At 33.6% G+C, this 27,192-nt stretch overlaps 2 protein-coding genes across 5 annotated transcripts in view; one reads left to right on the top strand and one right to left on the bottom strand.

The window, feature by feature from the left end:
* The first annotated feature begins 4,078 nt into the window (after window positions 1-4,078).
* Window positions 4,079-19,191, top strand: DopEcR (G-protein coupled receptor DopEcR). 3 transcript variants are annotated; one of them, XM_065356931.1, is made up of 3 exons: window positions 4,079-4,387; window positions 5,589-5,929; window positions 12,048-19,191. In XM_065356931.1, exons 2-3 carry the CDS (start codon window positions 5,707-5,709, stop codon window positions 12,881-12,883), a joined length of 1,059 nt encoding a protein of 352 aa, XP_065213003.1. In that variant the 5' UTR covers window positions 4,079-4,387; window positions 5,589-5,706; the 3' UTR covers window positions 12,884-19,191. The 3 variants fall into 3 exon arrangements, with proteins under 3 accessions (XP_065213003.1, XP_065213002.1, XP_065213004.1); XM_065356930.1 differs by having other exon boundaries at window positions 5,586-5,929; XM_065356932.1 differs by lacking the exon at window positions 4,079-4,387 and adding an exon at window positions 4,771-5,339.
* TrpA1 (Transient receptor potential cation channel A1) overlaps window positions 18,512-27,192 on the bottom strand; it is a 40,302-nt gene continuing 31,621 nt past the window's right edge. For both annotated transcript variants that reach the window (XM_065356926.1, XM_065356927.1), the window contains exons 18-25: window positions 22,997-23,092; window positions 22,672-22,899; window positions 22,279-22,553; window positions 22,055-22,181; window positions 21,579-21,860; window positions 21,335-21,494; window positions 21,124-21,251; window positions 18,512-21,028 (exon numbers count right to left, since the gene is read on the bottom strand). In XM_065356926.1, coding sequence (XP_065212998.1) covers window positions 20,888-21,028; window positions 21,124-21,251; window positions 21,335-21,494; window positions 21,579-21,860; window positions 22,055-22,181; window positions 22,279-22,553; window positions 22,672-22,899; window positions 22,997-23,092 — 1,437 coding nt within the window. In that variant the 3' untranslated portion in view covers window positions 18,512-20,887. The remainder of the gene's footprint in view (window positions 21,029-21,123; window positions 21,252-21,334; window positions 21,495-21,578; window positions 21,861-22,054; window positions 22,182-22,278; window positions 22,554-22,671; window positions 22,900-22,996; window positions 23,093-27,192) is intronic.

Genomic DNA, 27,192 nt, shown 5'->3' with positions numbered 1-27,192 from the left:
TGGTTGCAAATGGTTTTGAAGCTTCCAGCTACTTTTAGGAAATTTCAATTTTCCAAAAAAACGTCATACAACCTTTCAAATAGTTGCTGGAGGCTCCAAAACGACTTGAAATTCACCAACACTCAACTTCGTAGCTTATTGAAATTAGTTTGCAGAATGAATTTCGACTCTCCATTTCAGTTTGCTGAAATTTTATGAAAATTTAAAGTTTCAAAAATCTGCTGTAGGCTTCAGGAATTTTCAAAAAGACGCTGGAGGCTCCAAAACAACTTGAAATTCACCTGCAGTACTTCGTAGCGTATTGAAATTAGTTTTTAGAATAAATTTCAGCTTTACAACTCCAATTTGATGGAATTTTGTGGGAATTTCGAGTTTCAAAAATCTGCTGGAGGCTCCAGAACTGTTCAAAATGGGTTGAAACTGTTTCCAATCGATTTGGCATGTCGAAAATAGGGTATATCCCAAATTTCAGCTTTCTTGGTCAATTTGGTAAAATTTTGATTTTTTCCCTCATTTTTGGCCTAAATTCGATTTTCAAAAATTCACCAAAAATCGAAAAATGCACTTTGGCACTTGAAATTTTGAGAGTTGATAAATTTTTGGATGATCTTTCGATCTCTTAGGATGTCCCCTTTAAGAAAAAAGTTGTCCCGCATGATCGGCGGGGGGGGGGATGCAATTACTCTTATTGTCATATGCCGGACTATAACGAGCATAAGCATTAAAAATAATGTAAAAAACACCAAGAAATTGATCGTGAAAAAAAATTAAATTCTCATTGTAAAATGATGAAAAGGACAAAATTTAGCAAAAGTTACACAGAAATCGTTGAAACATATTATTCTAAATAAACACAGGTTTAAAAAAAAACTGCACGTAGTATAGGTAAATCGCTCAAAACTGATGAAATTTGACTGTAATTATTGAGTAAAAAATTGTACCTATTATCGTCATGATAAAATACCAATCGCTGATCCGTTTCGTTCTTCATCGTTAAAGATGCTACACGATTTTTCACCAGTTCTGAAATTTTTCTTCAATTTTCGAGATGAAGGAGTGAAGGCAATTGCAGATGCCCTTCGTTCCGGCTCATCTATATCGAGTACTTTTGATCATATAAATGAACTGACCTCAAAATACACACAAAAATTGAATTAGTTGTAGAAGGTTTATTGCTGAATTGCATGGCACGAAACATTAACCCGCTTACGGTGAGGATACTTTGTATTTTTGGAAACATTATAGACTATCGTCCATACAATCGATATGCATAGCATAAATATTACCTATTTCAAATTTCCTCTTCCTTTTCCCCGTATACATTATGCTCTGCTGTATAATGGTTAGTGCGAATAGCGAACATGAAATCGGTTACCTAATTTAAATTTCTTGAAGCCTATACTTAATACCTATTATATTCAGACATCACAGGAAATTTTGCTAGTATAATTTTTAGGTCTTGTTCGTGATATTTTACCAGATATACGTAAAGGTTGAAACTTGAAATCATTTTTTGGAGTATTCGTATGCATTTTTAAAAAAAACTTTTCTTGAAAAATTTAACGAGGTTTATTGAAATAGGTACCTATCTCTGCATAGTGAGGGTACTCTGCTACAGATGTTTTCAAATACCTAGGTACCTAGACTAAGTAATGTTTCGATGAATTTTTAAAGTTTACCATTTCTATTAGGTACCTACTACCTATTCACTCATTACCTATTTGTCGTAGATCCTTTATTCATGAATTTCTGGTGCTTTCCAGGAAATCGGTGCTCGGTCAAATTTCCTCCTCCCACCTCTCTCTACAACCTTGACAGGTTATACTTTTTAAGTTTTACTTACAAAAAAAAAAACAAAAAAAAAACAGACTAGCAAACCTTTTGTAGGTAGACCTAGGTACATATAACTTTAAGTAAAAACTTCATAAAAATGACATACTTAAGATAAATAGGTAAATGGTACATTTCTGGGGAAATGCTGCACCATCATAACGAACCTCTTATTAATAAAGACACTTTCAAGCTATAAAAACACAGATAGGTTTTCTCAGACGATTTTTCTGAAAAAAATTGCCCCAATTCATTAATGAAAAAACACCACGTAAGACCTCAAAAATGACTGAAACAAACACACAAAACAAGCTTCAAAGAATATGCAATAGTAGGTCATCACGAATGACGTCATGAGTGAAAAAACTGAAATAATCTCAAAATAAACTGCCCTACTTTTGTTGACGAATAGTGGACAGTTCTGCTTTCCGTACCAACAAATCGAATCGATTCAACTGGCAAACGACGTCACGGATGACGTCATTAAAAGGGTTAAAGTAACGCTTCGTTTACATTCGACGAAAGATTACGGGATTCAATTTAATGACAGGTAGTTGTTCCGATTTTGTATCCGAACGAAGAAAAAAGTTACAAATTACGAATTTAAAATAAAAATTTAAATCAAAATAATTCGTAGCATTTTATTGGGATAGTCTATTTCATTTTTTTTTTCTAGCAATTACCTACTGATGGTGTCTGTATTAATTTGAAGCTTTCTTTATACGAAAGTATAGATTTAAGATAGGTACTTGATTATATAATTAATAGGTATCCAAGTTGAACGTCTAATCGATGTTCAATTCGTGTGTTCTCTGTTGTGATTTCAATTTCGTCACGTAACTATTTATTTACTCACTAATTTGGATTATATGGCCTACAACTGAGTAGTTCAGATTATCGACGAAATTATTCGAAAAGGTTGAAGGAGGTATAATTCGAATAAATAAATAAATAAATAAACAAATAATAAAATTCGCTGAACCGGAAGAATAACAGAAAAAAATACAACTTAGGCAGATATATAGGAAAGTTCTATTTTTTTTTTTTTTTTAAATAAAAATTCTACTTTTTTTCTCCATACCTACGTAGGATACTTAGACTACACTAATGATACTTTTATGCTAACTAAACAGTTCTAAAATTGATAGAAGGACAACAGCTATCAAAAAATATATATACCTTTTTAAAAATTATCTTACACTAAAAATAATAACATTTGCAGTTAATAAAATTCACTTAAATAAATTAATTGTGTTATCGTTAGGTATATTTTTTTCTCTAATGAAATAACTAGGTACATTTTCTTCCAAGTAATAAATACTATGTAGATGTAGACTAATACTTTTCTGCCTACTGAACAGTTTTAAGATTGAGGAGGACAACTTTTTTTTAAAAAATGGGCACCCTTTTAAAAATTAAAAAAAATAAAATTTTCAGTCAAGAAGTTCGTTCCTATGTACGCATCATATCGTTTGAAATCTATTTTAAAAAATTTTTTTTTGTTTGTAAATATCTATACTAATCCTATTTGCATTTCAGGTATGTACTTGAAATTATAGGAGAATACTTTAGTACCATATTAAGTAGATAATTTGACTGCCATGTTAAATTTGAAAAACTTTCGTAACGAAAGCAATATGTACATATATTTGTAGCTGAAAAAAAATTTCCAAAAAAATCCGTACGAATTTAAACGACTAAAAAAATACAAAAAAGTACCAGACAAACAACGAAACAATCGAACAAAAATTGAAAAAAGTCTTGGCGCCACGGTACTAACGAAACGTTCAAGGAGAAAATGCCTAGAGATTTTGGGCGCCTGGCAAAACGCTCGAGTATACAACCTTCTCGGCAGCTGCGAAAAAGACTCGGTTGATTTCGAGGTGATATGTAAATGGTGGAACAAGATGACGAAAAATTTCGCCATTTAAACGGCTGAAATTTAAATTTCAAGAACCTGAGCTGCATTTTTTCAAATATAGGTTCACGTATGGACTACCTATATATTTATGAATGAGTATTAATTGTGCATGGTTTGCGTGTGTGTGTGTGTGAGTGTGTGTGAGATGGTACATGTTCTTGTTATTGAGCCAGCCATGCTAAACGATTTACTAAAAACGGATCCACGCGCTTCTTTTGTTCTTTTCCCTCATGGAAAGAAAGCGAACATCGAAACAGCTTACACTGCCGAGTCAACGATCGGACAGACGCGCGGGCGCAAAGGCCTAGCAATGTTCGAGCTTTATGAACAAAAAAAAAGGGGGGACTCAAATGACGATAGAATAGCGTCGTGTGGAGATGCGGTGTTGTGTTAAATGAAAAATTTTGTTTGTATAAGCATTTTTTTTATTATTTTTTTTTTCGAAAATACACCTAACCCGAAAATCTTGCGCGCAGTTGGTGAAATTTTTAAATATTTACGTGCTACAGAATGGTTTCCATCAAAATGTTTATTACGTTATCGATGTTGTGCTATCATGTAAAATAAATGCGTAGCTTAATAACACTAACATCGCGAATAAATTTTATTGATAAATAAGTCGTCGATATATCGCAGGTAAATAGTACTTAAACGAGTGTTTCTCTTTTCTTACATACGTACTTAGTCATTCACTATAAAGGGCTGAATAATGTTGTTTTATTGCTACAGCTTGTAATATTATACATATATTATTTATATTATCTTGGTATTAGGTATTAGTTGTTAGGTACAATAATACAGTATCTTACGAATAGAGATACGCATTTAGTCAAGTTATCCAATTTATTAGTAATATTTCTAGGTATACTTATACATAGTGTTCTTATACTTACTTCGTGTCGGAATCTATTTCCTCCATTTGTTCCTTAACCACGGATACAAAGTATATATTAGCCAATGTATTCGTACGATAAATCTTTTTTTTTTTTTTTTTTTTTTTTAAAATAAGCATCCGTTGTTATCTGCGTTTTATTACACGTCGAGTGAAATATATTTAGGTAACAATCGTGATGAAATCAATCTCGTATTTGTACTTGCAATATTTTTGCAAATCTTTCTCGAGGACAGAAATTTATTAAAGTGAAATGTGGGTCGGTTTGTACGTATAGTCAGATAGTAAATTAGAAAATAGGAATAGGTATAGTAAGTAGTTAGACATACCTAGGTACACCTGTATCTAAATTTAGATATTTAGAATTAATTACAAGTATACAACCGTTCCACAATCAATTTCAAAGGAAAAAAAATAATCGGATCGATACGAAGTAACGTTGTAATTACACGTGCATATATTCTATTTTACTCGATACTCATCCGCAAACAAAACAGTCGACCATTTTTACGGTTTCTTTTGATAAGTAGGCAGCTACGAGTACATTACTCGTATATGCAGTAAGTACCTACGTGTGTAACAATACGTTCGTGCAAATTTGAAAGAATTTCGTAAACTTGTACGAAATCGTGGCGACGACAGAGCCAGTATAGCAAACTTTCGGTTCGTGTAGGACACTGGTACTCGTATACATAGGTAATTTAGTGGTGATTAGTACTTAATCGAACGCGTATATGTAATGTACTTGCATAGTTGATCGATTTTGGTGCATTGCCAATGTATACGTATACGTATACGTAGTAGGTACATTACAGTCTATACAGGGATAGAATATAGGATAGGATAGTATGCATACGTTAACGTATACTATTAGATAAGTACTCATAGTTTACCATTAGTTTTCGTATTGGTGTATTTAAAGAGTGTGGTATTTTGTTGTAGCAGAAGTGGTTATGAAATGCTCTGTAGATAGCAATGCTGAAGCCGGGAAAAAATTCATTTTCAAAGTATATACCCTTCGAATTATTAGAGAAGAAAGACGGAAAGACGACACGAGATCATTATGCTGTTACTATTGGTGGAGGCGGTCGTCTTAACGGTTGTCGCATCCAGCAATGATGTGGATGTCGATCGTCTGAAATCATCCAACGACGATCACAATCATCACCACGAAGAAGCTGTGTTCACATTGGAAGCGTCCGTTCAAGCGACTATCATTCTCACTATCGCTGTTATCATTATAGTTCTCAACACGCTCATTATAACTAGCTTTTCAAATTTTCGAGGTAAATTTTCACTATATATGTATTCCCATTTTACCTATCTACGTATATAGATACCTGCGAATATGTGTGTGTGTATCGCCTAATCCTACTTTACAAAATGCTTACGAGTACATCTCATACCCATAACTCTTCGCTGTTGTAATTAGCGTAAAAAAAAAGTGCTTAGGTTGACATCGAGGGTTCATGACTAGCAACGCTTGCAACTGACGACTCGAGGTAGGAGTAGAATTGTTGGAGGGTCTTATTTCATCTTTCGTGTCATTCGTGTTTTCGATTTTCGTGCAATCCTTGAGAAATAGAAAACTTTTTCGAATTCTTCATGAAGGTATAAACATTATCACTCCGTTAAAATTGATGCACGATATTCAAAAGGGTGTTATTTTTTATAGCCACTTTGAGAAAACATAGAAATTTGCAAATTCTTTCGAATAAATGAGGTGAAATTTGCTGTACTTGGTACATATGCCCTGTAAGGAATAGAAGGGAGGTCAGGGGTGAAACGGACTCCTGCTATTTTTAGACGCATTCTTTATTTTTAGAATATGAAAGGAACTGAGTTCAAAATATTCTCCTTTAAAAAAGGAATGTTTTACTGATGTACTGACCTAGCTTACTTTGATGGAAATTCTAATGTAGTAACTCCAAAGAATGCATCCATCATACTCGAGTACCTATAGGAATGAGGAATGCAAAGGTTGGCAAAGTCTTTGAAAAATATTTGAGCGGAACATCTCCCAGATTTTCGACCTACATTATCAATAATTCCATAGCTGAAAACTCGTATAAAATGGGCCTTTCTTCGAAAACCATTTTCCCCTTCAAGTTTTCATAACAGGCAACTTGTTTGTCCGGTTTTTTGAGCAGTATGTAAATTATTAGTTTGGTTTTGTCAACTAGATGGCTTAATATTTGTGTCAATCAGATAATTACGATTCCCAGCAGATACCTAATGACGAAAAAAAAATGCAGGTATTCCTTTTTGAGCATTTATAATGTTAACCTCTCTGTATGAACTTGATAGAGGTAACAATTAAATTCTAGAAAATCGTATTGAAAATCTAATATCTAATCATCAACCTATTTCGAATGAAGAAATAGTAATTTGAGAATTGAAACGATGTAGGGAAAAAATCACTGGGTTAGTGTAGTTTGTCAGTTCTCGTGTCGGAATCATTGTTTTACGTATTTTGTGGTTTTTTTGTCGTACTTTATCACGTTTTATCACGGCTTACGAATCCCTACAAAATCGAAGCATTGTTCAAAAAGCACGGGTATAAATTCCGCGTAGGAAATGTCAGGTCATATAGTTTCGAGTCTCGAGTGAGATGGATAGATTGCCATATTATGTTACTGTTTTTCGTCGTTTTCTACCTTTAAAAATTGCCACCTTTTGCCATTTTACATTTGTTCGACGATTTTATTTTTTAAAAGTTGAAATAATCGCGAGGAATTTGAATATGAGAGCTTCGTATAACGCTAGGAAAATCAAAAAAAGAAGAACTCATCTCTTTAATTAATAGACCGATCGATTTTTTGATTTTAGTACATAGTAAAATTAATCGTAGGTACATACTTTATGTAGGAAGTTTCATTTCGTTATATACAGGCCCTTGAATAATCGTTTCGATTTTTTCTAGACCTTGGTCAATTCAGTTCCAAAATACGTGACAATGATGCTTAAAAATTATTATTCAAGTTGATTGATGCACACTTGCAATAGTACACATCCTTCAGTATCCTTCCCAGTGGAAATATTGATTTGATTGGATGTAATCGTATCCGGACATCCCATGGATCTAATTTGACCCATAAAAATTTTTATCTATTAAATAATGGACCAGATTACTCAGATCAGATCAGATTAGATTCGAGCATTCTCCAGATTCAATTGGATCTGACCAGATATATAATCATTGGGAATAGCCAAAAACTATAAACTTATGAAATTTTTTCGATTTTTTAAAAATTGGCAAAAATGATAAAAAAATTGACACCATTGCGTTCAAAAATATTTCCCCTAGTTTCAGGAATTATATCTTTCAATATTTTGGCGTAATTAATGCGAAATAATTGTCAAGAGAAAAGTTTCAAAACATAAATTGGTATCTGAAAATAAGCAATTTAGCGTCACAAGCGAATAAACCACGATTTTTTTTCGGAAATTCTTCCTCTTTGAGGGCAAAAAATTGAAAGATATCTTCTCTGAAACTGGGGAAATATTTTGGAATACACTGGAGCCAATTTTCTATCATTATTTTTAATTTCGAAAAACTACCAAAAAATTGATAAGTTTTTGGATATATTTTTTTAATTTTTTAAAATCGACAATAATGATCAAAAAATTATTACCAACAGACTTTTTTTGGTCACTTCTTTTTAGTGGCCATGCTGATTCTCGAAAGTTGTAAGTCCAATTTGCCCGAGTCAAAAAGTGTCAATTTTTGGGAAAATTGTCAAAAAAAGTTCATTTTTGGGAAAAAATGTCAAAAAGCGTTCGTTTTTGATAAAATTGTCAAACAGTTCCGTTCTTGTCAAGATTTCCCAAAAATATTCTGTTTTTGCCAAAATTGTCAAAAATTTTCCCTTTCATGTCAAAGTTGCCGGAGATTGACAATTTTTGGCGAGTTTTCGATAGTCGAAAAGTCGTAATGGGTTTTTGTAAAAAAAAAAAATACTTAGTCAAATGGATGTAATTTTTTTTGCCAATACTTACTAAGAAATTTGTGTTTTTTCGCCAAAACGTCCAAAAAGCATTGATTTTTGTCAAAAGTCCTTCCTCTTTTTGTTTTAAAGTTTGGAAAACAAAAGTCCTATTTTTTACAAAATTGCTTGAAAGCTTAATCTTTTTTGGTCAATTTTAACCCCCCCCCCCCCCCGGTATTCTCTAATTTTTTTCCCCATTCTTATGGCATTTTTCGACATTTTTGAAATTTTCTTTGAGGGCATTGTATTCCAAAATATTTCCTCGCTTTTAGAAACACTGTTTTTCGATATTTCGATATAAGGTAAAGTGCAAATACTTAATCGAGATACCAAAGCTTGGTCACATTTTCAACAAGCTGTGGCGTCACACCTAATGATCTGATGGTACTGCTACCTACCTTAACTATGTAGTAGAGGAGACCTTTATCTTTGATTTAAACCACCCGGCGGGTAAAATAATGCATCTTGAGTGCTTTTTATCGCAGTTTGATAATTGGTACTTCAAAACCACCCGAAAATCGCATGTGTAAAAAAAGTGAAATCACTATTTTGACTATCTTTATGGATTATTATGATGTATGTAGATACATCAAAGAAATGATTTTCATCGTAATTTGCCATTTCTAAATTTTTCTTCATCGCCAAATTGGGAGGGTGACCAAGATTTGGTACCCAGTGCCAAATCTTGGTTTTTTGGAGGTGTTTTCAAACGATGGTGGGGAGGGAAAGAGGTAATTTTGAAAAAATCGCACCCTCCCACCCTTAAAATGTTCTAAAAGGATGAAATTTTCGTATGGCAGTTCAAAATTTACCCCCCCACCACCACAGACTCCCCCAGGGGGCTTCAAAAACCCCGATCAAGTATAGGCACTTCACCTTAAGTGAGAAGAAAATTTAGGATCTGGAGCAAAAGATTTTTTTCAGAAATTCCTCCTGTTTTAGGACCCATATCTCCTCTCCTGAGGCACCGCTGGAGTAGAAGTTTTTTCTGGGAGACTTTCTGTTTTAAGATTCAATTCAAAATGGAGATCTATACACTGAATTTAATCGAAATTCTTCGAACGCAAGTAGCACTTTGACTCACAGTTCGTCCCTCCCGATGTTGGAATATGACAATAGGAGTAATTGCAACCCCCCCCCCCGCCGATCTTCCTGGCCAACTTTTTTCTTGAAGGGGACATCCTAAGGAACATTTTAAAGCAAACTTGCCCCAAAAAAAGTTGGCCTTAGTTACAAAATGGCGGCCATTTTGATTGATAGGTCAGCCGAAATCGCAGATTTTGCGTTTCAACATAGGACTTGCACGAAATTTTTCAAACCTTACACAGGTACATCGAAAGATTATGCAAAAATTTATCACCTCTCAAAATTTCAAGTGCTAAAGTGCGTTTTTCGATTTTTGGTGAATTTTTGAAAATCCAATTTAGGCCAAAAATGATGGAAAAAATCAAAATTTTACCAAATTGACCAAGAAAGCTGAAATTGGTGATATACCCCATTTTCGACATGCCAAATTGACTGTAAATGGTTTCAACCCGTTTCGAGCAGTTCTGGAGCCTCCAGCAGATTTTTGAAACTCGAAACTCCCACAAAATTCCATCAAATTGGAGTTGTAAAGCTAAAATTTATTCTAAAAACTAATTTCAATACGCTACGAAGTACTGCAGGTGAATTTCAAGTCGTTTTGGATCCTCCAGCGACTTTTTGAAAATTCCTGAAGCCTCCAGCAGATTTTTGAAACTCTAAATTTTCACAAAATTTCATCAAATGGAGATAGAAAGCTGAAATTGACTCTACACTCCAATTTTAACACCCTCTGAAGACGACTTCAGGTGGGTTCAAGTCATTTTAGGGCCTCCAGCGACTTGTTTTGAAGATTACTGGAGCCTCCAGCAGAATTTTGGAAACTTGAAATTCCGCAACATTAATTTATCAAATTGAGTTGGCAAGCTGAAATTTACTTCGCAGACTACATGGTGGTTTCAAAATGGTTTTGAAGCTTTTAGCTACTTTTAGAAAAATTTAAATTTTCCAAAAAAACGCCATACAACCTTTCAAAAAGTCGCTGGAGGCTCCAAAATGACTTGAATTCCACCAGCATTCCACTTCGTAGCGTATTGAAATTAGTTTGCAGAATGAATTTCGACTCTCCATCTCAGTTTAATGAAAATTTCAAGTTTCAAAAATCTAATGGAGGCTCCAGTAATTTTCAAAAAAGTCGCGGGAGGCTCTAAAATGACTTGAACCCACCTGAAGTCGTCTTCAGAGGGTGTTAAAATTGGAGTGTAGAGTAAATTTCAGCTTTACAACTCCAATTTGATGGAATTTTGTTGAAATTTCGAGTTTCAAAAATCTGCTGGAGGCTCTAGAACTGCTCAAAACGGTTGAAACCGTTTCCAATGATTTGGCATGTCGAAAATAGGGTATATCCCAAATTTCAGCTTTCTCGGTCAATTTGGTAAAATTTTGATTTTTTCCCTCATTTTTGGCCTAAATTGGATTTTCAAAAACGCACTTTAGCACTTGAAATTATTTTGAGAGGTGATAAATTTTTGCATAATCTTTCGATCTACCTGTGTAAGGTTTGAAAAATTTCTTGCAAGTCCTATGTTGAAACGCAAAATCTGCGATTTCGGCTGACCTATCAATCGAAATGGCCGCCATTTTGTAACTAAGGCCAACTTTTTTTGGGGCAAGTTTGCTTTAAAATATTCCTTATGATGTCCCCTTTAAGAAAAAAGTTGTCCTGGAGGATCGGCGGGGGGGGGGGGGGGTGCAATTATTCCTATTGTCATATGCCGGATTAATAAGATTTTTTCAAATTTACACATATATTTATTTTTTTGAAAAAGTGCTTTTAATCAATGTTTTCACTCAAAGTATGCTTTCACTGATTCATTACGTCGAATGAAACCATATCAATAAGTTCCCAAAGAATTTTTTGACTTTTCGGATTTGAAAATTAATCAAATACTTACATAAGCCCACCATTTCCGAAATGGTTTTGAAAGGTGGAGGGATGAACTGTACATATGAGTCAAAGTAATACTTGTGTTGATCTAATTCAAGGAATTGAAAGCATTTTTACATCGTATTTCAGAATTTACCTGGGTGTTTAAGGGTTGGTATGGTGTATGATAATACTGGATTCATACTTGGCCATGTCGGGGGAAGGGAGAGGGGAGGATCTCACTCAGGGCATGGTCATCTCTAAACTCCATTCCCTGGTTAAGTTGACTATGATGGTGGTTTGAATTTTTTAGCCAAACTAACTAAATGTTACCTATCTTACGTAGGCACATACTCGTATGCAGATATAAGTGTTAGGTAGACGTAGACGTAGACGTAGGTACGATAGGTGCCTACATAGGTACGTACGTATTTAGGGTTTTATTTGATTTTTGACATGTTGCAGGAACGGGGAACGTATTGAACATTTACATACTATCTTTATCGATAGCTGACTTGGTGTGCGGTCTGCTGGTGGTACCTCTGTCGGTGTATCCAGCTTTGGTGCGCCAATGGGTGTACGGAGACTTGATGTGTCGAGTGGTCGGATACACCGAATCCATCGTATGGATCGTGTCCGCGTACACGTTGATGTGGATCAGCGTTGATCGATACATAGCGATACGCAAGCCTCTGCGATACGACACGGTGCAGACCAAGACACGCTGCCAATGTTGGATGGCTTTCACGTGGATTTCTTCGGCGATGATGTGCAGTCCGCCGCTGCTCGAGTACAGTCCGGCGTTGTTCGACAAAGATTCGTATATCTGCGTGCTCAACTGGGAACGTATGATAGCTTACTCCGCCACCTTAATCATACTAGTCTTAGGTCCGAGTTTAATTACCATCGTTTATACGTACACTTACGTTTTCGTGATCGTACGACGACTCAAGCAAGGCGACTTATCGCACGATAAAGAATACGTGACCGCGTTAACGGAAGCCTTGGCCAACCCTAATCACACCTTGTCCATAATACTGATCGTTACGTTTTGGATATTGTGGATTCCGTTTTTGGCGATTAAAACCTACGAGCAATTATCCGGCCATAAAATAACCATACCGCATCTGCATTTCGTCATCGTTTGGTTAGGGTTCTCGCATTCCGCTTGGAAAGCTTTCATACTAGTCACGTACAGTCCGCAATTCAGAGTTATGTTACGTTTGTTGTGTATAACGTTATGCTGTCGTCAAAGAACCGCGCACGATATCGAATTAATGAATATGGAAATAGAAGACTGATTTTTTTTCTTCTCTTCTCTTTCTTCGACCTCTTCGCTCCTTCTCCTATACTCTAATTTTAATCCTTCGATTCATCGAGTCTACACTATACCTATACCTACATTTATAGGCTATACCCGATACCATGCCATACCGTACCGTACGTAAAAATATAATGTCTTCATTGTACTTGTACATTACCCCGCCCTGCCGCGCCGCTTCTATGCCTTTGCCCACGTTTTGGAAAGGTATATTATATTATGTACCTATCTATAATTCTTCGTTGATCCAATCGCAATACGTACCTATATATAACTAATACTTAAGAAATTTACGCACTCGGGTCGTGTGGAAGTCAGAAGTGCTTGCAATGTACTTATAGCCCTCTATCGCCCTCTTGTACGTCGTCGAGTAATGAGTATTACGCCGAATACGAGTAACTTGGGGGGAAAAGTCTGTAACGTCGAACAGAGCGAAGAAATCGTCCCTTGGGAGTCTATTCGTCGGTCATCTATGCTTCGTATTTTATGCAAATGATCAGAATGCGAATCATCGCTTTTCCAAAGTGTTCAAAAGTCAAAATGAATGCTCTACACGCGTGTCTGGGAGTATAGGAATGGAGGTGAACATTGTGCAATGCCGACTGCTTCAATGCAATAGGTTTAGGAGTAGATTTACATTAAGTTGGTGGGTAAGGTGCTAGGTAGGTAAGTTAGAGATACCAGTTCATTTAACTACTGTAAAGTGAGATTATTTTAGACGAATCGGCGTGTTTTTCATATAGGTACTGATTTTTATCGAAATTCAAAAATTCCAGTAAAATTGAGTGTCTCGAGAAACACCTACTAAAATTTGATTTACGTTCTGTTTATATTTTTAAATAAAATTGACAGTGTATTTTTCACGTTTTTCAGGAGTCTGCGACGACGTAGTTTTTATGATTTTATGTCGATGAATACGAGATTTAGTAGGTACCTGCGAACTTAGATCAACGATATCGATCATTTTTGGCACAACTCTCGATAATCGCGTGGTTCAATTTCGTTTTTTTTTTTTTCATTTCAAAAATAATTATCGTACTTTTAACTCACTTTACGGTGGTTAGTGGTATCTACAAAAATGGCGTTAATACAAATAAAAAATGAAAGACTGTCCGTTACCTTAAGTATTTCTATTTGAAAATGCAATATCGTACGACTCGAAATATAACAAATTGATAAAATTTAATAAATTCGGATCACTACGATTCATTATTGTATGATAGACTTTCCTTTTATAGATTTAGGTATGTATCTGTTTATATAGATACAACATTTGTTTGTTTGTTTTTTATCGTTTTGTTTTTTCAATTATATATATATAGATGGTTACCTGATTATATAGGTAAGCTTTTATTTAAATTAAGAGTAGGCCTAAAGATCTCACACACGTACAACTACTCTCCTCGCGATTAATTTTTCGGCGAGTAACTTTTGAAACACACGCTTAATACATACATACGAGATACTCGCTAAAAAATACCCAAACTAGGTACATCTACATATTAACGCTCGATGATTCTACGACAAAAATTTCAGTCGAAATGTCATCGTACACGAAGTGATTACCTACGAAGCTGAAAAAGGTTCCTCTAACGTAGCAATCAACCCATATAGATAGAAAATTTACATATTTGGCTTGCTTTCACGCACTTAATTGGCACTTGCGACTTGCATTCACTCGAGAAATGAGGAGCAGATTTCGAACGAGTTACAAATATGACCTAAAAAAACAAAAACGCGACTCAATTTTTCTAATTCATCTTTTTCTTTCAACGTTCAGCGTTGAATTAATGATCCTTCGGTTTCACCGCTAGGCAAATAATTGTGCAACGATGAGAAACAAGTCACTATACGCTTTGTATTGAAGGTACATGTAGTAGTACACTTGAACATTAATTTAATTATTTCTTCCTCTTTTTTTTTTTTTTTTTTTTTTTTTTCAATATTCGAATAAATAGAATTAATATTGACGAGATCATTTCGTTCCCTTTTGAGTCTACCTGATAAAAAAAAAACACGTTGCCTGAATAATACTTACTATTTTTTTTTTTTTTTTTTGATTCATTAACAAGTTTTTGAGCATTGGAGTAAAAAAAGTAAAGATATTCAAAACCGAAAAAGAAATATAAAAACTTGGAAGATGATATGTAATTTAGGTAACGAAACTTATAAACATGGATATTGGATACTGTTAACCTTGTTGCGATTTTGGAAAACGTTGACTTACTGAAAACTACTTCGACTTCTGAATTTAGTACCAACATATTAGGTTTATTTCAACGAAACAGATAAGTTCTTCGATAGGTAATTTGAAATGACTTCCATCACAAGGAGTAAATATCAACAGTCTTTCAAAAAAAAAAAAAAAAAAAAAAAAAAAAAAAGTCTTAAATCGATCGCATTAGATATTTTTACACGCTGTCAAATTATAAAGACGAATTTTGAAATCTTGTATGTACTTTTTTGAGCAGCGATATTACGTTAAATATTTGCTTACACAGTTACACGTTAATTTTTTTCCCGTTTATAACGAAGCAACATCTGTAGTACGTATGTAGACCTATTATTCATTGTATTTTCTTTAACGTTGTCGTTGTTATTGTTGTTGTCGTTATTCATGCTGTTGCTGTTGTTTTTATTGTTATAATTTATAAGATCTTTTATTGTAATTGCAATATTGTTTCAATCGTTCATCATTACTTTATGATATCCGCGTATATGTTGTGTAGGTAGGTACATGTTTAATTCGGATTCGAGGAAAATATTCGTAATTACGGGTTGTTGAACGAATTAAAAAGCATTATTTTTCAGACTTGACTGAGAATTTAATATTTGGAATGTGCATTCTTCGATTACATTCGACAATTTTTCCAATAGGGTAGATATACCACAGCGTTCGAGACAAATAATCCGAAAATTCTGTATTTTTCAGTCGATTCCAAGTCAACTTCCCTTTATTACACAGGTATCGAGTGTGATTTTAAATTTGATTTAGTGACCTTAAAAAATGCAACATCTGTAAATCAAAAAAAAAAAAAAAAAAAAAAAAAAAAAAAGGAAAAGATTTCAATACTTACAATAAATTTTAATCACGTTTTGACTTCATTTTTGAATTTCGAAAAAAATTCAAGTACGGAAATGCGTACTTAATTTAAAATAACGTTCACTTTTCAAAAAACTTGTCAAAAATTAAAAACTGAAGTTTCAGTTAGGAAAGCTGTAAGTACGTTTAATTTCTTTTGTAAAATATCTCGACCTGTTTACGCGAGTATAATACCTATTAAATGATTCCGACACAGCGCGAACTTTCTACAAATAGTTTCATAACCACATAAATCTACTAGATCTGTTCCAAAATTCGATGAAATGTATGATTATTAGGCGCGACAGATGATTCAAGCAAAGCCCAAAGCGCACAAATTCCCATCTTTTACCTAAAATCTGTATCACCACTACTATCACTGCTGCTATACCATACCTAACATTGTTGATGTTATTATTATTATTAACTATTATTGTTGTTGTTGTTCTTGTTGTTGTCGTTTGTTATTAGCTAAATTCGCTTTGTCTGAAAAATGTTTCTGATTCATCTACATATGTATTCGAGTAATACGATAATTGAAATCGTCGCGTATTGGTATTTGAAAAAAACAACAATTCGAGTTCGATTTATAATTTTTTAGGCAAAACGAACATAGTAGATAAGTCACTAGGTACCTACCTACTTATATTGTTGATATTTTTGTTGGAAATATTGTTGTCGATGATTATTCTTATCGCAGCAATATAATTTCTGGCTATTAATCTAACTGTTACCAGCTTATAATTGCCTATACTATGCGCATTGTGCATTGTAAATTACCTACCTACGTATAATGTCTGCAACAGTAACGTAGGTAGCCAGTACGTACGTACCACGGTTTTGCAATCTTTTTTTCTGTATCATTTTCAATTAAATTCCGATATCTATAAAGTATAAACATTTATTTTCAATTATTTTACACGCCTTTTAGAAACATGTTTTTTAAAAAGTTATTTCGTTGTTATTTTCTTCGGTAAAAATCTGTTCTCTTAAAATTACGAGTAATTTTGCGAGGACTTTAGAAAATGATTTCTCAACATGTTTTCGCCAACGTACGTACCCTACTCTGTTTCAGTATTTTTGACTTTTTTTTCCTTCTTGTTCTTTTTCTAGACAGAATTATACTATACCTAGTATTATGTAAAATTATAATCTTTGAATTCCTACATTTGTTTTTACTTATTACTTACCTATTTTTATTTCTTAATACTCGACGCGATTTAAATTATTTACTCATTTTTTTTTTTTTTTTTTTTTAAATTAAACATAAATTTTTTCAAACGGTTTACTCTTTTCCGTCCAAAGGTACCCCTAACGTTGTATAAATTTTGTAATAGGTAAAAGAAAAAAAAATTAAAGCTCCGTACCTGTAGCCGTTCGATGATATACCTATAGGTAATACCTATTTATATATTTACGATTAATTTTCAATAAATCTACGTACATAAAAATACCTAATTATCTAATAATAATAATAATACTCGACTATATAGAATTTTGTTTTTAATAAATGTTTTCGTTTCTGTGTTTTCAACTGACGCAACGTGGCAATCACAATGTATGCGAATGAATTTTTCTATTCTTCGCGTATCGGGTGATATTTAAGCTTAGCTATTGTATATTTTAAGTAAATTTTTTTTACTCATAAATAAGCGCGTAGATAGCGATAACGTTCATGGGGGTGTCGATGTCGTGTCGTGTCATGTATACTTACTCGTTCAGATCCAACATTCGTAGAGATGTAGGTATACGAGTGATTCTTTTTTCAATTAAGAAAAATACATAATTATACAGCGACGTTATTTCAAAGGATTTTTCTATTTTTTAATTATTAACTCTTTAAAATTTTTAAATTTTACCTTTACTTTTACAATACTTAAGACTATTTAGTGAATAATGAAGCGGAAAAATAAAAATATTTACAATTAACGATACCGTACTAAAGTCTTGTATTAATTAAGTAAAAATACCTACGCAACTTATGTACTTAATTTATGTCGGTACCTACCTAATAGGTATATTAATGTATGTAGATAAGGTATGATTTTTTTTTTGTCAACGTGTGTTTTGCACTGTGCAATAATTTTGTGTTCGTAATAATTGAAATGATTAAATGGAAAAAGATAAGTAGGCAACGCATGCATCGCATATGCAGGTATATGAATTCAAATTAGCAGACTATGTTCCTAAATTCAATTCAAACTAGGGCAGATCTGAACAGTTTTTTTTTTTTTTTTTTTATTGTCCTCATTCCTCACAAGGGGGATCTGATCATACTTGATTGATCAAACCAGATCAGATCCGGAAATATTTTTGTTCCAATTATTTTCATTTTGCTCACAAATTAGCAACTTTGGTTAAACAACCCGAAGCTCAGTTTGATAGACTAGTACAATTTTACCCATTCAAAATATATGTATTAAACATATTATTATTTCATTTTATTGAACCGAATACAGACTTTTCATTAGTGATTGAAAATCTACATTTGAGATAGAAACGAATAATTTATTAACTCCTACCTACTAAAAATCTTTTTTTTTTTTTTTTTTTTTTTTTTTAATGAAATTCCCATACCTAAAAATGATTAAATTACTAAAAATAAAATCGTATACCTACCTATGAAGATGTATGTGGTATGCATACGAATCATTACGATACCTATAAATAATAATTTAGTTGGGTATTATTCACACTTGATACCTTTTCCCTCTTTCTAAATTGTACATAAATAATAACGTTGTAAAATTACCTTACTACCTACGAAAGATACCTACTTATTGTTGGTATGGTATATTTGTTGAAGCGCAATAAAAGTGTAATAAAATAAAAGATTGATTTTGCGGACACATTTTAATATGATATACCATAGGTAATTTTTTGTTCGTAGAAAAACGATAATTATAGCATCTACGATGTTTCCTTTTTAATTTGTGTGAAGATATATACTATTGTTTTTAAATCGATTCAATTTTGTTGTTTCCTTTTGTTTTGTTTTTTTAAAATTGTTTTCATATGTATTTAGGCATGCTCAAGCATATAATAATAATTAATCTCAAAGTGAAAAAAGGTAGATATGTGAGCGTGAAAGTTTCAAGTTTTCACGTCTCGCCGTAGTCCTACCAACGTATAATATAAATGTTATTACGTTTTTACAGTCTCGTTATGTATTTATGTAATAAATTTGTTTTATTTTGTGGTTTTTATCGAGTTTTTTCCTATTATTCAAAATAATGTTTTGAATATTTCAAGTTTTATTCACACTACTTTTTTTTGGAGTGTTTTGTTTTTAAAATGTACGACTACCTAATTAGTTAGTTAGAGAAATGAAATGTTGAAAAATAAAATATTATTGGTGACTGATTACGAGGGTATTTTTTTATCAGCGTATATTTTTACGAGGTACCTACTCTACCTAGGTATATAACTACGACTACTCGTATATAGGTACCTATAAATGATGAATTTGACGATCGACTGAAATCCCTGTAACATCGTCTTTGATTTTCTTTGAGTTATACATAGCTGATTGTTTTCTTATATCTATAATACATACGAAATTTCTAGCAAATCATTTTTAAAAGAATTCAAGCGCTTGGTAATATAAACTACCTATATCTAATTTGGTGGTCACAAGAAACCAAAAATAACGAAACGCACAAGTAAGATTTAAATACCTTAATACTTACATAATAACTACCTACTACTTGAAAAAATCACATTCATTTTGATAGGTACCTAAGTACTTGCAAAATATTACAACTGCTTAAATATCAACCGTTGAAATAAACACAAGTAGTCAAGTCGCACAATAAAGTATCGAAATTGAAAATAAAAATATTATTTAGTGGTATAAATTCAAGAATAAGATGTTTATGCGCAGACTTTGAAGCAAAATTTTTACCATCGACAATATAATATGTACTTACCCATTGAAAGTACGTATAATGATACATATCTGCACCTACCTACCTACTTACTCTCTGCATTTTTTACTTCGTTATTCTTTCATCGATGGCACCAGGTAGGTATACTTCTGCATTACTTACGCGAATATTCAAATAATAATAATAATAATAATAATACCACTAAATAACAAATTATAAACAGTCAGGCATATAAAAAATCCTCGACCATCTTTCTAACGTACAATAATATGCAACACTTCACAATTCGTTTGAACTTATTTGTCTTTCCCTGGAATCAAATCAAAAATTTATTCTCCACGATATGAGCTAAATACAAAGCATCGTGATGCATTTTAGGTAGGTAGTTTCCTATATTTACACTTCATTCAGAAAAATTAGACGGGTATTAAATCAGTAGGTAATTCACAAAGTGGAGCAACGTTTTGAGTCCTGCAGCTTGAAAAATATGATTTTTACTAGCTACCTTGAAATAATATTTTCACACTTTTCATTTCATGATAACTCGTGGTCGAAATTTCTACTAGATTCGCCATCTGCAAATTTAAGGGTTCTGTTTTCCGAAAAAATACTCGTCGTCGTATTTACGGCGAACCGGTTATGCAATTTTATTAACACGAATGTATTCTTCATCCAATAGGTATAGATGTTGATTTAGTAATTAATATTGAGCACCAGTTCGACATATCTACATTATAAAACTTTATATTTTAAAAACTTTTACAGGCTATATAAGAAGAGAAAATTTCAAAGTAAAATTGTGAGAATCGTGACATTATTTTTTATACAGAACGTGAATACTGAATACAGTTTTTAAGTAGGTACTTAGATATAGGTATCTAAACCTAACAATACGAGCGCGTTATCATTTTTAATTTCTATTAGCAAATACCTATGACAAACTTTAGAATAAGTATTTATATAGGTAGGTAGGTAGGTAGGTAGGTAACAAATATTGCCCAAGTATTGGAATTTCCTACCTCGAAATTGACTTATTCATGCTTTGAGCAGATTTCAATTTGTAACGTAATCGAAACGGATGAACTTTATTCTGCAAACATTCGTCAGAAGAGACACCTTCGTCGATTTCTTCGCATTCTGCTTTGATTCCCATTTTCTGTAATTATTAACGGAGAAAATGACGATCAATGATTACCTACATACATGCGATTAAGAGACGTGTATAAAACTGTGGTAATTAACAATTATTACTTCGGTCATAGTTTTGATGAGCACTCTTTGTTTATCCAACGATGCGCAAATTTTTTTTAACCTCGACTTGACTTCTTGAAGCTCGCTCATTTCATTATCTTCTTTGCGTTCCAACACATGTTCAATTCCTACTTGATAAATTTGACGAGTAAGTATCTAATAGGCACGTACTACGTTTGATCGTTTGTGATGCAAATAGGTAGGTACTGACCTTCTTCGGAGAATGCATGATGAAACCATATTCTGAACAAGAAATCCAAGAATCCGATTTTCGATTTTCGTTCGTTCGGATATTCGATCAATTCTTTTTTATCGATCCTTTCCAATAATATTTTTGGTAATTTTCGTTCGAGTTCCGAATGCATCAATACCTAAAAACGAACGATATAGAATACGTAGATATTCGAGTAGGTACCTATCTAACTAAAGTCATCATTGATTGTAAATCGACTTGCTTGCATAGCCAATCGTTTCAATTTGGCATTTCGTTTCACCGATTCGATATCGCCAACGGCCAAACCGATCAGTAAATTCATCAATAAAATCGGCATCAGGATCATGAATACACCTAGTATACAGAACACAGGCAACGGATACGGAATCGATTTACGATCATTCTCATTCTCCACGGCGTAGTAAGGATATACGTAGGTTCCCAAGAAATCAATTTCTCCCAGCATCATGGCGAAAGTTCGTAACACGGACATTGGTACCGAACTGAATGCCAGGTGATTTCCCTGAAATAATTTAACGTCGATTTGTTCCTTTCTCTATTTACATGAGTGTTCAACAGTTCAACTTATTAGCTATACAAATAGGTACGTAATACACAGAATGATAATCTTTTCTCATTCTCACGCGGGTAGGTATATGACATATGTGACCGTGGTTCAAGTCAAGTGTACCTATACTAGTCTATATATGTACTTACTCGAGATAGTAAAATGTAGAAAGCCAAACCAAACGCTACGATAAGTATGAAAAACACGATTAGAACTTTGATCAGGGTTTGTAATATTTCCAAGAACATCACGACGTAAATTCCAACGTGATCAAATCTGCAAAATATCAAAACTACCTAATTATAATGTCCAGATCTGATGATATTCGACCATTTTCCGCATGGGTAGTGGGTACCTAATTACAATAACCCACCTTTGTAAATTTAACAGTAATGTAAACCAAGATAAAAATACGGTGATCGAAGCGCACGAAATTTGCAATTCGGTGGAACGTCCAACTAATCCGGGAGTCACCAAAATAGTTGTGGAAATGTATAACAAAATGTAAACTATATTCGTCGGATCCAGCAAATAATTCCAAGTTTGTTGATAAAATTGAATCAATTCCCTCATAAGATTTAAAATGATGTAAATTAAAATAACCGACGCGGCTATAATCATCGATGGAGTTTGTTGAACTCTCTGCAACTGAAAAATTACGCAGAATAAATAAAATTTATTAAATCGCAGGATCATATCCCATTTGAAAAAAATTGGACTATTCGTGTACGAAATTGGATATAAAAGTTCTGATTATACGTCTTACATGATCGTTTGGAGGAAGCGAAGTGGAAGAGTTGTTCTTATATAATACAGATTCGCCATCATTGCTCATCAAATTCGAAGAGAAAAATGTGACGAAAATTAAAAATATGCTGTACAATAATAAATGAGTTAAATGGAAATATTTTCCATACGAATTCCACTTCATCTCCAAGTATTTTTGACTCAACGGATGGGCTAATAATTCGACTCTTCGATGGGCTACCATTGCCTATATAAACACGATATTTGTGCTTGTAAATATAGAACTCAATTTCGGTTTCATAATATCAAACAGATCTCGAAATTACAAAATCACAAAGACTTACGTTTAATGCGGGTAATGGTTCGGGTTTCGGCAGAGCTCCAGTTGACGTCTCATTCGATTCGGTCACACATTGTAAGCACGAGAAATTGTAATGAATCTGTAATTTTTCGAAATGCCAAACTATAGGTGTAAGTAAAAATATTCTTTTTTAACTAAGCATTTTTATTCTCAATATATTGGGTACAGCGCTTTCAACACCCCCTCACCCTTCACTAGTCATATCATAGAGTTTGAATTATAGATATTCATCAATAAGGGAGAAAACTGAAACGTTATCAGCTTATAGTACTATGAAACGTAAATTCGCAATCATTCGAGCCCATAACCTGCAGAATGCAGATTGTTTTGCCCTTTTTTCGAAAACTTACGAAGGAGACTCTCGAAGTATCCGCCTTTGATTTGAACGCCATCCCAACTTCTGGAAAAAACATGGTCTAAAACCACCATTCTCGAAAATTGTACGTATTTTTCGTCGTGATTTTTGACTAATTTAAGGGTCGCTAAGCACAATGAGCTTAGTGCATCGTTGGTCAAACATTTTTACGCAGAAATCGTATTTTTCGTTACAATTTGGGATATTTTTCAATGAAAGAGCAACTGGTTCAAATTTTAGTGAACTCAAATCAGTTCGAAATATTTTTCAGATTTGGGAAAAATCAAATGGCTTCTTCCGATCAAACCAGCCAATTAACAACGTTTCTTGGACGAGAAACACAGGCGTTAATAAAATTGCCTAACCAGTTCGCCGTAAATACGATGGTTTAAGAATTACAATTTTTCAAAAAATTAAAATTTGATTGCATTATATGGGTTTTAGACTGACGATACCCTTTTCAAAAATCGAGGTCTTGTTCTAATCGGGGGCAGACAACTCGAGAGGTTCTCGCCTTATCAGTGCATTCTATTCATTACTTGGGGGGCAATGGATGAGCCTCCACGCATGCTGTATATTTTAAGAACATTTATTAATTTTATAGTTTGAAGCATTTACAAAACAGCTGGTGCCCCCCCCCCGAAACAGCAACTTTGCTGGCCAATCATCCCAACGCCGGTCGACTATGCACCCTACATGCAGGCTAAAACGGTCCTTCTCAGGACCAACACTTGTCATGTAAGGATGCCTAAATAGAAATAGTTAGGCAATTACATTGGCATAAATTCGACGATCCTCTTCAAGGTTAAAATCATAGGTGGGAAAATTGATAGCTTATGACGTTAGGTACTTACCTACCTAACGTCAGTATGTTTTCGGTAATTCGAGTATATGAACGTGTTTGTTCGAATGTATTTTATCTTTTTGATAATGTAATAAGTGAACATTCTTTTTTCAATTATTAAATGGTGTAATATTTCGGTACACGAGTTCGAATTATTTCAAATGATTTATTTTCAACTTTAGTTCCTGAGTATGCATCAAATGGAGTAAGTTCTTAATTCGAGCAAACCGGCTAGGCTGAGGTAACTCCTCATGCCATAGTTCCGGGCAGTATTTAGGGCTTTCTCAAACTAGGCTACTATATAATTCAGCTAAGAATTGTAGTCGCAACTTATTAATTAGATAATCAAGGAGATGGTTTTTTCTTAAGCTTGCAATTTAGATAATCCAGTTAAGGATTTAATTCGCCTAGTTTTCAAATTAGATAATCTAGTGAAAGATTTCAATATGTAACCATCTCATTTTATTCTTTGGAATTAAAATGTACGTAATTTTTAATTACTAATTCGAGTTAGATAAAACTAGGACATTGTCCGGAAATGGTTTATGATTGTAGACTCTGTCTACCTTGTAAATAGATATGTTCCCCTGTTTTGGTTTGAGATTACTCGAAAGCTATCTCCATTTAATTAGAGCATTAATTTATGTTGATATAGGTAGGTTATTATTTCCTATATAAACTCACCCCAGTTATCTCAACAGTAAAATTCCTATACCTATTCCTACTCACTTACGTTCCCTAGTCCAAAAATTTTCCTATTTTCAAATCAATCTATATCACATAAATTAATTTGGCGCCCAACGTGGGGCTAGGGCTTAGTGTGTTTAATAGGTATTAATTAATCCTATCAAAAATTTAAATTTCGAAATTTTTTGTGTCAAAATTCATCTTCGAACATGTGTTCAAAATGTAGGCATGAAGATAGGTTTCGAGTAATAAAATATGGCCGATAATAGAATTATAACTCGCGTTATCTATATTCCATTGTGAGACACTCTCGCCTGATAGTGAAGTACGGTCCGCATGTGGATAGGTACTGAATAGGTAGGTACCTATCTACTTAGGGAACGAGTTTGTGAGAGAGTGTATTTAACATCAAGCAGAAAGCAACGATAATTATACAAGTCTTTTCGTTGTACCAACTTTGTAAAGTACCAGCATTCGAGTACCAGAATCAAACTAGATAACGACACGTATAATTCGAACCATCTGTACCTCATCGACAAAGTACCAGAAATCGATCATCATATTACGTATAATAAAACACGCTTATACATGTAGTTTTACATACATTACTTTGTATAGCCTCGGCTAGGAAGGATTTTGGTAAAGGCCACGAAATTAAATTCCCCTCTCCTGCGTATTTTCGTGTACCCGAGTATAAGAAATACGCCTTAGCTTTAAGTTTATGTTTTTCTAATAAAATTCATCGAAAAAAAAAAAAAAAAAAAAAAAATATGAGTATAGAGGAATCAACATCGTGTTGACTAAATTCTCAGAATCGTACGCATTCGTTTCTCTATTGTATTAGATCGCCATTTTATATTTCTTATCTTTCTAGTCTCCAACGATCGCAACATTGAGTTTTACTACTAAGTATTTGTCTCGCTTTTGTAATGTAAACATCTCGTCTTCGTATGTATTTGCGTTTACGTGCAATTTGTTTGTATTTTATGCGGTTTTTTGATTTTGATTTGAAATTTAATTCGAGTAATGTGCTTGCGATCGATTTCGAACTTTTGAGAGTAAATCTTTAATTGAATTTTCGTTTCTTTGAAGTGAAGTGTGGTTCGAGTATTTCGCGAGATTGTGTCGAATTCGATTATTTTCCATCAATCCGATCCTGTTGTATACTTGGGAATTTTTATCATTACGATTATCATGGCGTTTGTAGAGGTAAAGATTTAGAAACCGTTTGAATTTGATTTTTCTATACTATTATTGTGTTGTGTAGTTGTCCAAAGGCATTTTACTTGCCAAAATTGGTTATGTAAAATGTAACCTGGCGCCTGACGTGGTAATGAATCCCTTTCGGAATTTTTCATGCAACGTAAGGTGTTTTTGGACAATTTAGGTTAGTTTTAGTTTTAAAATGTTTGTGTTAGACCATCGCCTTGATTGAAGTAGGGAAATAGTTCAGTTAGGGATTTTAGAGATAGTTAGGAAAATACTGCCCAGAACAAGTCGGTGTAAACGCTCGAGTTTGTACTTATTGATTATTCTCCATAGTGAATAACGAAGAAGAGCCTGTGATCCAGATCAACGAAGATACGAAATCTCCGTCTGTTAGTATTCATTATACTGACCCTGCAGTTCTCCAGTATTCGATATCTGATAGTTTTGTACTTGAGTTGTCTATCAGTCCAAACGACAAAATCGATACTACAACTACATCCAACGAAGCAGATAGTTCGATAGATAAAGAATTAAGTGGTTTTCGAGACCAGTTCAACGAAACTGTTTACAATCCTGAATTTTCCGACGGTTATATAAAATACCATCGAGCTCGAACAATTTCGAATTCATCATCTTTATCGACTTCTTCGGAACAACTCGATTTAAATTCAGCCGAGAAGAAAGAACGTCGACGAGCCAAAATATTTTTCCCCGAACGTGAATTGCGACCAAAGAAACTGCCAGTAGGTTTCTATAAAGAAACTAAATCGAAATTTCGTCCACGCTCGCAAAAAACGCACGATTCTACGAGTAGTGACGTGATACGAATTCCAGTCGAGATTCCACCGGAAGATAACGAAGTATTCGACGAGACATATCAACCAGCAGAAATGTCTCATACTCAGCAAGAATACGAAGCCGTGATTGCTGAAAATGCTCGATTGAAACAAAGACAAAAGGAGTTAGAAGAGATTAATCGTAAACGATTATCGTTACTACCCGGTGCTGATGAAGCAGGAACATCACAGAATTCGAATAATGTGACTGCGGCACAATTAATTGATGCTTTAGAAATAACGAATGA

Source organism: Planococcus citri, chromosome 3 (assembly GCF_950023065.1).
Source record: "Planococcus citri chromosome 3, ihPlaCitr1.1, whole genome shotgun sequence".
NCBI lineage: Eukaryota > Metazoa > Arthropoda > Insecta > Hemiptera > Pseudococcidae > Planococcus > Planococcus citri.
The sequence above is the reverse complement of the archived record's forward strand: the minus strand, read 5'-3'. Positions and strand labels throughout refer to the sequence as shown.

Coding starts and splice junctions, on each gene's coding strand:
- DopEcR (XM_065356931.1), top strand. CDS start 5,707: ATGCTGTTACTATTGGTGGAGGCGGTCGTCTTAACGGTTGTCGCATCC. Junction 5,930..12,047: donor TAGCTTTTCAAATTTTCGAG/GTAAATTTTCAC, acceptor GACATGTTGCAG/GAACGGGGAACGTATTGAAC.